Genomic DNA, 13,314 nt, shown 5'->3' with positions numbered 1-13,314 from the left:
ATAAACAAACAAGAAATAGAAATGAGATGTTGATCTAACTTACTGCAGCTCTATCCTCATCTCAAGGCCCATCTGCCACAATGATTTGATCACCCATGCCCTCCTCGCTTGCAACTTTAATTATGACAATAGCAATTGTGCCCATAACATTTGCAACAAAATACTTGTGGAAGTTGATGATCTCTGAAGCCCATGGGACGTAAGTACACAATGAATGGTCAGGCAACAGGTGAAGATTGCCATCAAATGGCTCTCCTTTAATGATGCATGTTATTGCATCAAGGAGTAAGGAGAATTTTGAAGTTCCCCCTTCTGTTAGTCCTTTGGGAACAACACTTTCTCCCTCAATCCTATAAAATTCTCCAACTTGCAAGAAATTCACAAATTGGTGAATGTATGCATTTGGGATGACCAATGTGACTGTGTGGCTACAATATTTGTCAGTGAGATCTCCTTTCAAATAAGTATGATACTTAGGATTAAGGACTTTGTATGTGCCATACTTGCATAAAAGCTTTCCTTCGAATACAAATCTATGTGGTGCACAATCAGATAATTGAGTGATGCCTAAAGAAATCAAAGAATTGCCATCACCCACAAAATTTTCTTTTGAAGGAATGATTGCTTTTGTAATCGATGGGTTGTGTGGTGAAGGAACGAAGCTAGTAGCCTCATTACATGCTTTGTAAGAATTCTCTTCATTGCATATGAGTTGCTTGCTAGCTATAAATACAAGAATGCGTATAATGAGTTCATAGCAAAGCACATAGATTTTATAGTCTAAGACCAAATTGCATTGATTTTAATGCAAATGCATATATATTTTCTTCCTTTGAAAAACTAGTGAAGATAGTAAGGGAAAAATATCTACTTTGTCTTTAGTTTTTTAAGTTTTCATTTTAAAAATACAATTATGTTTACAAAAATTAGATATACTAATACTTTTAATTATTATCCCATCATCATAATAGATCAACAACAAATCATTATTTCACATCAACATTAGAAAACATGTACTTAGAATTTTATTGTTATTAACATCACCATTATATATTAAGAGCAAAGCATAATTTCACAACAACATTTAAATATAACGAAACAATTTCATATAAAATGAGTTAATGAAACAAAAGAAATAAACAATTTATAAATAAAATACGTCTCAATCAGAATCGATGTTTATAACATCATTAAGATTTAATTTTGGTTTTGGTGCCTTCTCCTCCAATTGCTTTTCATGTTTCACTTTAGATTCCCGATGGACATGAGTGGTGATTGTGGATCTAAAACTAACATACTCCGGGTACTCTCGTACTAGTTTCTTCACTGTTTTTAAAAAAAACAAATATAATTAAAAAACAATATGAAAGTAAATCTAAAGCTTAAAATTAAAAAACATAATGTTTACCTTGCATATATGCTTCTTGAGCAACTTCCTGAAATAAATGCTTCAATGACCGTCGTGGGCTTTTCTTGATGGGCGAATGCTTTAGTAAATTTTCTTTGAGAGGTTTGCTTGGAGAAGCGTAAATTGAAGGAAGAGACTTTGGAGTAGATGGTGATGCACCCTTATCCATGTAAGAACATGCAGAAGCAGCTAGAAGATCTATGTAAAAACAATGAAAAAAAAAGTTTCTTCAACTGTAAATATTTTAAATTGCAAATAAACTGAAAACTGTTGGGAAGGGAGTTCAAATTTCACATAAAATGGTTAAGTACTGACGAGTTCAAGACTGTTGTGTAATATTGTAACGATGTCAATTAATGACAGGTGAAGAAAGACTACGTTAATCTAAAGCCTAAGCCAAATAAAAAGAACGTTCAAACACGACGTAGAGTTGAGATGCCATAGACACTTATTTTTTGGTACACAATACGAAGAAACGATTCAAAGTATTTCTGCTCTGTTCAGCCGCACGTCTCAGAAGCGTCATGTGTACAAAAAACAACTCACTCAGAAATGTAGGTCTGAGAACCGAACTATGCAGCTATTAAATTACACGGTGCAGCGGAACACAAACTGAACAAAGAATAGAGAGTACACAGCAAACTAGAGAGGAACAAACTTTTTCTTTAATACTGATATAGTACAGATGATGGCTCCGTCCACCTGTGCGCTCCCACAGTGGAGCTTAGATGGCGATCTCGACAGATACTAGGTGAAGAGCTACTAGCTGAAAGATCTGATTTGATCTGAACTGATCTGATACAATGGACTGGGGAGGTCGCCTCTTTATAGCTATGAGGGCGGTAGTCGGATCAATGTAGTCGGTGGAGTCGACCAGTCGACCTAGTTGGTGGAGCCAACCAATCAACCTAGTCAGTGGAACCGACTAGTCGTCCATGCAATATTCAGGGAATATTCTCTATACCGTCGCCCCGGGGGCTCCCGCCCCCGAACCCCCACCAAGGGGGCCGCTGGATCCCCTGGGACCCCCCAGCTGGCCCCCAGGCCCCAGCAAGAATAATGGGCTCCCACACAATCACCTTTCTACCGTCAACAGTCTCATTGATAGACCTCATCTGACATGCAAGTCAGGATCCATCCAGTGTCCCGGGCTCACAGATGGCTTCTCCTCATATGAAGCCTTACAACTTGAGCGCGTTGGACCACTGGTGGTTACCAGGAGGGTGGGGCATTGAGCATATCTAACACCCCCCCTCAATGTCCACCCGTAGGTGAACTACCTTCTCGGCCCAATGCCGAGTCTCTGAAGATGACCCTGAAGGTGATCTTTCCCGAGTGCCTTGGTGAAGATATCTGCTCCATTTTGCTCTATTAGACAATAGACCAATTCCACTATCCCGTCCTTGATCAAATCACGCACATAGTGATACTGAATCTCTATATGTTTTGTGCGCGCATGAAACACTGGATTTTTAGCAATGGCCATGCAACTTTGATTGTCGCACCTCAGCACAGTTGCCTCATCCTCTTGCACTCCCATGTGCCATAAGATCCTCCTCAGCCACACTGCTTCAAATGCAACAAAACATGCTGCCTTGTACTCAGCCTCGGTAGAAGACAATGCCACTGTTGGTTGTTTCTTACTGATCCAAGAGAAGATAACTGAACCTAAAGAGAAACGATATCCAGAAACTAATTTCTTGGAATCAACATCTCCAGCCCAATCTAAGTCATGCCTGAGCCATTTTCAGTTGAGCTAATCCATTAGAGAGGCCTAGTCATCAAAAAAGATTAGCACTAAACTCCGTGCTCAACACCTTTCTAGTCTGCTGGATCATGTCTTCATAGTCACCTGTAATAAGGAGATCATCCACATATAGAACAATAATAGTAGTTTTTCCACCTTTCCTGTACACATACAAGTTAGCATCTGAGGCACATCTTTTGAAGTTTAATTTATGAAAGAATTTGTCTATCCGCCGTTGGTACCATGCTCTTGGGGCCTGTTTCAGCTCGTACAAAGCCTTCTTCAGCTTACATCCTTGTTCTCAGAATGGGGGGCCTGAAATCCAGGTGGCTGAGCCATGTACACCTCCTCCTTGAGGTCACCATTCAAGAATGTTGATTTAACATCCATTTGATAAACTGGCCACTTTTTATGAGCAGCCACCGATAGTACTGTGCGAATAGCGGTCATTCTGGCAGTCGGAGTGAAAGATTCCTGAAAATCAAACCCTTCAACCTGCAAAAATCCTTGTGCAACCAATCTGGCTTTGTACTTTTCCAAAGTCCCATCGGCCTTGTACTTTACCTTCCAAACCCACTTGGTGCCAATAACCTTTCTGTTAGGTGGTCGATCTACCAACTCCCAAGTTTCATTCTTCATGATGCTGTCATATTCTACTTGCATAGCATTTTTTCAATCTCAGTCTACAAGTGCTTCCTCCAAACTCGCAGGCTCCTTTACTTCTGCAATAATCTCAGCCATCAAGGCCATATTGACTATGTGAGTAGAAGCCCTCCTTTGCTCCTCAATTCTCTGAGACCGCCACCTTGGTCCATCTGCATGCTGCTCAACAGACATAGGCATCTGGTTATCATGGTCGTAGAGCTGCCTTACCCATCGCGGCAATGGCTTTTCCGGTGGTGTAACAACAGGTTGGTGACTTATACCTTCATCGTCTGATATTTCCTCCTCCTTTATAGCTCTTAGGATAGGTCCATAGTGAATTACCTCTTCGCTTGATGATAAAGTGGAAGAGCTCTTCTCTGCCTCCACTGCATGTGGCTGCTCCCTGAACACCACATCGCGGCTCACTATGATCTTCTTTGCCTCTTGGTCATACAACTTATAGGCTTTCTTCTCATCACAATAGCCTAAGAAGATACATTTGGTGCTTTTTGGTTGTAGCTTGTTTCTCTCTTTATCTAGTACATGCGCATAGCATTCACACCCAAACGTTCTGAAGTGGGAGACACATGGCTTCTTATCGCTGTAAGCCTCATGTGGTGTTTTACCTTTGAGTGCCTTTGTATAGCTGCGATTAAGGATGTAAACCGCAGTATTGATAGCCTCAGTCCAAAAGTGGTTTGGCAGTCCAGCACCTTTCAACATACACCTCCCCATCTCCACCATGGTCCGCATTCGGCGTTCAACAACCAAATTTTGCTGAGGCATATGTGGTGTCGTCGTTTGTCTCTTGATCCCTTTGCTCTTGCAAAAATCTCCAAACTCTATAGAAACAAACTCACCACCACCATCTGATCTGATTTCCTTCACTTTTCTCCCTGTTTCATTTTCAACAAGCTGTAGCCATTCTTTAAATTTACCAAAAGCTTGAGTCTTTTCGCGAAGAAAGTACACCCATATCTTCCTACTATAGTCGTCGATAATCAATAAAAAATAGGAAGATCCCCCCAAGGCCTGTGTAGGCATCTTACCGCACAAGTCAACATGCACCAACTCTAGAGGAGCGTTTGCTCTATTCTTGCTTTCTTATGGGAATGCCTTTCTCTGTTGCTTGCCCATCATGCAAGCTTCACACGGTTCTTTGATTTCTGTGACTGTAGGTAAGTGAGCAACCATACCTTGCTTCTGCATCTCCTTCAGCACTGCAAATCCGATGTGGCCGAATCTTTCATGCCAAAGTCTACTTGTGCCCACTCCATCGGTGGCTGTAAGAGCACTTAGCTCATACAGGTTGTTCCTCCTTACTCCTGTGCCAACAAGATTGCCTGCACTATCCAAAATTTTTGCTCCTGTCTTGTTGAACCTCACCTCATGGTCAAGGTCAGTTATGGAAGCAACTGATAGCAAATTTCTCTTGATTTGTGGAACATACAGCACATTAGATAGTTTCTTAACATCTCCATTTACGAAAACAAATGAAACCGTACTTGTACCCTCAACAGGGCATTGTGCGTTATTACTAGCCGTCACGGTGATGGGTTCCTGTAAAGGCTGCATGGAACAATATAGACCCTTCTTACAGGTCATGTGACGGGAGGCACCACTATCCAACACCCATAAATCAGTGGTTGAAGCTTCTTGAACTGAGGAACACTCTTCCTCAATGGCAAGAAATAGATCCAACTCTGCTTCCGTTGTGTTAGCTGTCTCTTTCCCCTTATTTGTCTTCTTCAGGATACCATTCTTTTCATCTGCTTTCTTGACCCGACAATCTGCAATCGTATAGCCCTTCTTTTTGCAGTAAAAGCATTCTCCCTGAAACTTCTTCTTGCCGCCCTTCTTTTTGTCACCACTACTAGAGGACTCACCTTTGGTGGAGGAACCACCTTTGCCTTTCGTAGTGGCAAAGAAAGCAGCATCCCCATTGCCGCCTCCATCTCGAGCTTTAAGCCTCAATTCCTCCTCCATAAGTAAAGCATAGAACTCCTCAAATGACAATGGTTGGGGTCTCACCTGAGTGTTAAGCACTGTTACCAGTCCATCAAACCTTGGTGGACATATCCGGAGACACCGTCGAGCTAGCTCTTCGCTAGTTTTTTGTATCCCAGCACCAGCCATCTGGTCACGCAGATTTTTGATTCGAGTTATGAACCCCTCCGCTGTCTCTCCTTCATTAAACTTCTCAGCTGCGAGCTGATTCTCCAGGTTCTGGATCCTTATCTAATTCTGCATCTCATACTAACTCTTCGATATGTTCCAGGCCACAGTTGCCTTAGATGTATGCTGAATCAAGGTCAAAACACTATCAGTAGTACTTGTAACCAGGGCACACAGAGCATCTGTGTTCCTGCGTTTCCAAGCTCATAGAAGGTCGGCATTAGGAGGTATTGTACTCCTCGAATTTACTGGGTCAGGGGTTCCTTGTGGTTCTGGGTCAGTCCCCAGTACTGTCTCCAGAAGCTCATATGAATCCAAAATAGCAGTAATTTTAAACCTTACAAAGTGTAGTTCGTACCATCTAGCTTGCCTTCAGACTGGTGGGCGAATCCTCAACGCCTGGATTGTTGGTGCAACAGCAGCTACTGAACTCAAGCCGCTTCCTGTTACCATCCCTCCGTATGTTGTTGAAGCCCTCGTCTCTCTTCTATTCTTCGATCCTTAGAGCCGCCTGGGCTCTGATACCATGTTAAATTACGCGGCGCAACGGAACAGAAACTGAACAAAGAATACAGAATGCACAACAAACTAAAGAGGAACAAACCTTTCCTTCAATACTGATGTAGTACAGATGATGGCTCCGTCCACCGGTGCGCTCCCACAGTGGAGCTTAGATGGCGATTTAGACAGATACTAGGTGAAGAGCCACTAGCTAAAAGATCTGATCTGATCTGAACTGATCTGCTACAACGGATTGGGGAGGTCGCCTCTTTATAGCTATGAGGGCGATAGTCGGATCAACGTAGTCGATGGAGTCGACCAGTCGACCTAGTCGGTGGAGCCGATCAGTCAACCTAGTCAGTGGAACCGACTAGTCGTCCATGGAATATTTAGGGAATATTCTCTATACCGTCGCCTCGGGGGCTCCCGCCCTCGAACCCCCACCAAGGGGGCTGCTGGGTCCCCTAGGACCCCCCAGCTGGCCCCCAGGCCCCAGCAAGAATAACGGGCTCCCACACAATCATCTTTCTACCGTCAACAGTCTCATTGATAGACCTCATCTGACATGCAAGTCAGGATCCATCCAGTGTCCCGGGCTCACAAATGGCTTCTCCTCATATGAAGCCTTACAACTTGAGCGCGTTGGACCACTGGTGGTTATCAGGAGGGTGGGGCATTGAGCATATCTAACAGCAGCATGCAGATAGAGGCAAAGAGCACTATGACTTCGCAGACAGGCACGGGAAGCAAGAAAATATGTACGCCTATACAATTTTGGAGCGGCCAAAATCAAGTGTGTACAAAAGGCAACTCACTGAGAACCGCAGGTTTGAGAACCAAACCTTGCAGCAGATAGACAGAGGCACAAGCTACTATGACTTCGTAGGCAGCACGAAAAGCAAGGAAATATGAGCAGGCTCACGCTTTTGGAGCGGCCAAAATCAAGCACGGGACGCGAGAAACTCTACTAGTGAAAGGAACCAAAGGAGGACAGGGAGGCGCAAGACGACGCAATCATAATCTCCAAACTAACTCTACAAACAACGATAGAGCTTACAAAATCAAGCAAAAAATGCCAAATTAACTAATACGAACGACTACGCATACCGTCCAGAACATTGCTGACTTTACGAGGTTTGCCATCGAATCTAGCGAAGGCAATACCCTTAGCAGAGGCTGGTGTCAAGTACGATTCAACAATTTCAGGACACGCCTTCACAAGTCCTGCACATCATGTACAAACTTAGTGACAAATAATGGAAATAAGAAATAAAGAAGGAAGGACGATCGAAAAACAGAGAGCGTAATTCAGTGAGCACTCTTCACAAAAGCTCCGTTGTCGGTCTCCATGAAATCGGTGGAGCCTTCCAGACCTGCCATTACCGTTATCAGAGTTCGTGTGCAAAAATGAGCGATGCCAACACTATTTGGTTCTCCAATTTATAAGCCAAAGGTACGCTCCAACGAGACAAATGACGGGAACGTTTTGGTCAGAAGATATCTAATTGCACATCTTCTTCCAAATATTTGGTGCAGATGTGTTACATGCACAGAGCCGCTAATCACATTTACTCAAAATAATAGAACGCAGAAGATCACGATGAAAATCGGCTGCTTAAGTCGAATGAAGTCCTAATTATTGATAACAATGCATACTCCGTAATAATCACAGAGCAGCCGTCAATCATTACGACGAAATCCTATACGAGAAAAATACATCTAAGAAAATCCACGATGAACAGATGAAACAGTCTCCCCAAATTCCTGCCATGGTAGTACTGTCTTACACTACAAGGTGAAGAACACGTATACGAGGACTCTGGATGCAAAACAGTGTGAGCCATGAATTCTGCCACTGTGGACCTGCAAATACAAACAGTAGAAGCATGCCATCAAGGAACAGAGTAGAGAGCAAAATACCAGCTTCTTCAATGGCCCTTCCTCGTCATTTATTGTACCTCATGAATCTGCTTCCATGAAAAAATTTTCGACGGCCATCTGACAACCCTCCAGTGCTTCTCTTTCCAGCCTTGCACTGGCTGCCCTGCTCCATCCTAATGTTGCATGTCAGGTAGTGTAGCTATATAGCCTAGATTCTGGAAATGAAAACACAGATAAAGCAAGCGGAAGTGCAGAAAGACGAATCGAGAAGAAACGAGCATGCAAATGGAGACGAAGACGAATGAGGTAGAGTCCAGACCAAATGAAACGGCGCATGCAAAGTGGCACTGTCCACATGGAATTGTAGATCACTAATTACGTCCACGTGGAACTGGGAGTTCCCTTCAAGGACCAATCAAAAATTGCTCATTCAAACATTTACAAAAAACCTCGAATTTCTACTTTGCAGAAACAGAATCATTAACTTTAGGCAGGCCAAAAAGAGCAATAAGAAATTATGCATACTTTCTCTGGGGTTAAACACATCCAATTTATCAACAAGTTTGGGAACCGCCTAGGCTGCAGAACTTCTTTTTGCGGACTGATGGTCATATTTTGTGTTCCTTCATCGTCTTGTGGTGCAGACAATCTTGCTTTCACCGCCTCGCTATTCTCTTCGCATTCGTCACCCTCTTTTGTAGAATGTGAGGAATGTACGAATTAAGGGTCATCACATAAATTAACGCCTATTTTTTGTAGGCGTTTTGGACCGAGCGGAACGTGATGTGAGGGCATCGCTTTCCCAAAAGACAGAAAGCAGAGAAGAGAAAGGAGCAATTTGTAAACAGAGAGGAGATGTAGAGGAGCTACGAGGCATGAGGAGTAGGAGATGAAAGATAGGAAAGCCTGGAAGCAGGCAAAACTTTAGGAACGAGTAGCGGCAGAGGAGGAACTGCTTACGTCGTGCTGCTGCAAAATGGGGTTTCACGTTGGGCTTTTTGGATTCCGCCATGTCCATTAGGCCTTTAAAAAAACAAACGGAAAAACAGTTGTCGAAAAGCATCAGCCGATGGAAAGTATTGTAGAAACGAAAGACACAAAACTGTGAAAGACAATGAACGAAAGATCTCCAAGACGAGTTACAGAACAAGAAACGAATACCGTGAGAACAGAGACGTTGCTCAAACTCCCCACTACTAGTATCCATGGAATCCCCTGATGAGTGTCTTGATCCTTCTTCAGAGGCAGCCTGCTTGGTTCCCGACATCGTAAGAAGAAGGTGGACGTTTGAGAAAGCAAGAAGGAGGAACATTAACGGAGAAAAGACCAGAGGCGCAAAATCACACGGAGGGAGGAAGGAAAAAATGATCGTTTTTATAAGCGAGCTGATCGATCTCCTTTTAGATAGGTGATGCCCATACGTATTGTTTCTGGTTACTTCCTCTCTTTGCAACCCATATCTTTCCTGAATCGAAATCAGGGACTCTGTCTGGGCGCCACGTTAATTGATACGAATGTTGTTTTCATTGTACAAGGGAGTTGACAATAGCTCTTTTAATGCAAGCATTGTAGAAGTTGGGTCATATCTCAACACTCCCCCTCAAGCTCAATCCCAATTCCTGCACACCAAGCAGGTCTCTGAACTTGCGCAATCCCAATTCCTGCACACCAAGCAGGTCTCTGAACTTGCGCAGCCTATATCTTTCAGTGGGAAGCGTGTTTTCTTTGGAGGAATCTGGAAGGACCCTCTATATGCGGAGAGGAAGAAGCGGATCCCAGAGCTCAATTTCGGGAGCTTTCAAATAGGACCTAGGAAGAAATCTGTCGTTCAGGATGGTGGTGTCGTGTCTCACCAAAAAGACAGGTGCTTCGAGGCTAAGCAAATCGGTTTGATTGAGGAGAGACCAGGGGTGGAAGTATTTTCCCACATAATGTAAATCGAATGCACCACGGCGGAGAGACAATACTTACGTGCAATCTTCTTGAGAAGGGGAAGCTGAGCAATATCATACTATCGTGCGAAGGCAGGTTATTTAGCTTCGAGTGCATATCCCACTCTTGTGAACAGTTCGGCATCAGTAGAGACAATAGAAGATTGTCTGAGCTATTAAACAATTACAGAGGAAGCAGGGAGGCAGGAGCACCGACTATATGGTATGGCAGCGACAAAGCTTACACATAAACAATGCCATTACTTAGTTCACGAAGATGTGCAACAGAGAAGGGGCAAAGCGCAGGTAGACTGCAAAGGTAAAACGAATGCCAGATTTGACTCTCCTCCGTTGTGATGCTACGCATGCTGTCCTTGACATGGTATACCCGCAGATCCCATATCTGAGCTTGGTGCCCAAGCTTTTCCAGTAAGGCTCTGCTGCAGAGCCATACGGGGACGTAATGAACGACTAGGTTGCTTGCATTCTCCCATATGCCCAACCTTGTAATCTTCCATCCATCCACGGAATTGTAAAAGGTACCGCAGCCCGTCCACCTTTCTCAAATGCTCTCTCCAGCACACAAAACAAGTGAACCGCTCGCATCAAATAACAGAGAACACAATGAGCTGTATGTGCAAACTTAAACACAGAAAGCGTACGCAACACAATAGCTGACCTCCATAAAATAGGAGTCCCCAAAGCCTTGATAACCAACCGGCCCGAAAGCAATCGCTAATACAACCACCGGGTATGACTTATGTAGAATCTCCATTCCTCGAAGAAGAGACCCGGCCCTTGACAGTCAAGCTAGCGGAGATCGAGAAAGAGGACGAACAGTACCAAAGGCCTCATATCACAATTCGCAAGGGCTACACGAGCATCATAAACGAATTAAGAAGTTGCTTGCTTGCTGGAATCGAGAAGAAGAATTGCTCATATCGATCTTTGTCCGCGCCTTTGGTGTGATAATGCGAAGACGGTTCCATCATCGAGGTAGATCATGTGATCCTTACAATGTCTCTGGGTGTTCTGAAGGTAGGGAATTCGTTTCAGAACCAGCCATAGACATCACTATCTGTAGGTCAGTTCAGAAGTTGAAGGGATGGGTGCATAAGCACAAATGGAAAAAACACCGAAGCATCTGAGCAGATGATCATGACATAGGGAGCGACGAGAAACCCCGGGAGGAGCAAAGGGAGGCTATGCAGGGAAAAGAAAGCCATGCACGAAGGGATCACGGAAAGAGCGAAGACGATAACAGTGAACACCATGCACAACGACGAAACGTGGTTGGAATGAAAATATCGGCGAGTAAAAACCAGACACGTTCCCCCAACCAATACATATCCAACAACAAATTAGCTCGCCATTTTTCAATACAAAAATTATCTTTTTCGCTTTGTAAGCAGGCTGCGCCTTCACTAGGGCGCAGCCCAAAAAAAGCACGGCCATAGTACCTTGTTGGCCTGCCCCTCGAGGGTAGCTAATTTTTTGTGATTTTTGAAGAGTGTATTTGGGATTGGACGATGAAGGGAACTCTCACCTCCACGTGGACCTCATTAGTGGTGGTTATGTGGAACTGCAGTTCCACATGGACAGTGCCGATTTGCATGCATGTGAAAGCATGGGATTGCCGTCTTTTTCGCTTGCTGAAATGTGAATTGTGAAGAATTCTCCACCGGCCGCTCGATTCGTTCTTTGTCCGCTTGCTCCATCTGGGTTCTGACTATGGAGCTTTAGAATTGAGCCTATATAGTTGCACTACTTGAGATGCAACATTAGAATGAGGGCAAGATAGCCAGTGCAAGGCAAGCGACGGTAATTGTGATGTTCGTGCTTTGAAGGATGGAGAAGCGCTAGATGGTGGTGAAACAGGCATTGGGAAACTCAACGATGGAGGTAGAACCACAAGGAATCAATAAATGATGAATTGAAGGTCCATTGAAGAAGGTATGTCCCTTCCTACTCTCTTGCTCGATTGCATGCTTTCCACCGTTATTACTTGCACGTCCAACGCTGTCGGATTTCATGGCTTCCACTGTTTTCATCATCCAAACGCCTCGCGTACGTCTTCTTTCACCTTGCATGAATTGGAAGTGCAAGACAATGTTAGCACTAGGGCAGGAATTCCGGGGACTGCTTGATCAGTGCATCTTCTTAGATTTAGGCTTCCTTCGCAACCTGTGTGGGCTCTAGTCGTAATGATTGACGGCTGCTCTGTGATTATTATGGAGTATATGCACTGGTATGAATAATTACGGCTTCATTTGACTTAAGCGGCTGATTTTCATCGTCAGCTTCTGCACCCTATTAGTTTTGAGTAAATGTGATTAAGAACTCAGCGACTTGAGGCTCTGTGCATGTAATACATCTGCACCGAATATTTGGAAGAAGATTTGGAGGATATCTTCTGACCAATACGTTTGTCGTGGTTTGTCCTGTTGGAGCTTACCTTTGCCCTATAAATTGGAGAAGCAAACAGTCTTCGTATCGCTCACATCTGCACACGAACTCAGAAAACGGTAATGGTAGGACTAGAAGGCTCGACTGATTTCATGGAGACTGACATTGGAGCTTTTGTCAAGGGTGCTTATTGAATTCTTCTTTCTATTTTTCGATCGTCCTTCCTTTTTTTCTTTCTTATTTTTATTATTTCTTACAAAGTTTGTATGTGCTATGCAGGACTTGCTACAACTTCTGCTATGGCTATTGCTTTCGCTCGATCCGATGGCAAACTTCGTAAAGTCAACAATCCTATAGACGGTATGCCTAATAGTTCGTACTTGTTTATTTATGTTTTTTTCGACTAGTAGTATTGATTTTGTAAGCTCTATCGTTGAGTTGTAGTGTTAGTTTTGACATTTTTGGTCACTGTGACGTTTCTTCTGCAGATGGTGGGTAGATAATGATTGCCTCTAGTGTTGCGTCTCCCTCTCCAGCTTTGCTTTCTTTTTATTACTAGATTCTCTTGCCTCTCGTGCTTCTCATTCTACCTGCTGCAATATCGTAGAAGCGTTTGCCTA

The 13,314-nt window shown here is 43.7% G+C and overlaps 1 protein-coding gene across 1 annotated transcript; it reads right to left on the bottom strand.

Moving 5' to 3' along the window:
• Positions 1 to 1,162: 1,162 nt before the first annotated feature.
• On the bottom strand, positions 1,163 to 8,833 carry LOC147882362 (uncharacterized). Its single transcript, XM_087400227.1, has 5 exons — positions 8,677 to 8,833; positions 7,796 to 8,572; positions 7,584 to 7,700; positions 1,409 to 1,606; positions 1,163 to 1,326 (listed from the first exon to the last, which is right to left on the bottom strand). Exons 2-5 carry the CDS (start codon positions 7,854 to 7,856, stop codon positions 1,163 to 1,165), a joined length of 540 nt encoding a protein of 179 aa, XP_087256353.1. The 5' UTR covers positions 7,857 to 8,572; positions 8,677 to 8,833.
• Positions 8,834 to 13,314: the final 4,481 nt, after the last annotated feature.

This window comes from Dipteris shenzhenensis, chromosome 29 (genome assembly GCF_047967505.1).
Source record: "Dipteris shenzhenensis isolate YYH24624 ecotype China chromosome 29, Dip_SZ_1.0, whole genome shotgun sequence".
NCBI lineage: Eukaryota > Viridiplantae > Streptophyta > Polypodiopsida > Gleicheniales > Dipteridaceae > Dipteris > Dipteris shenzhenensis.
The sequence above is the reverse complement of the archived record's forward strand: the minus strand, read 5'-3'. Positions and strand labels throughout refer to the sequence as shown.

What these genes read in the sequence shown, in the direction of transcription:
- LOC147882362 (XM_087400227.1), bottom strand. Translation starts at nt 7,856, where the DNA reads ATGGCAGGTCTGGAAGGCTCCACCGATTTCATGGAGACCGACAACGGA. An exon ending in CAACGGAGCTTTTGTGAAGA is followed by an intron (nt 7,701 to 7,795) that starts GTGCTCACTGAA and finishes CATGATGTGCAG; the next exon opens with GACTTGTGAAGGCGTGTCCT. An exon ending in AGTCAGCAATGTTCTGGACG is followed by an intron (nt 1,607 to 7,583) that starts GTATGCGTAGTC and finishes GTTTTTACATAG; the next exon opens with ATCTTCTAGCTGCTTCTGCA.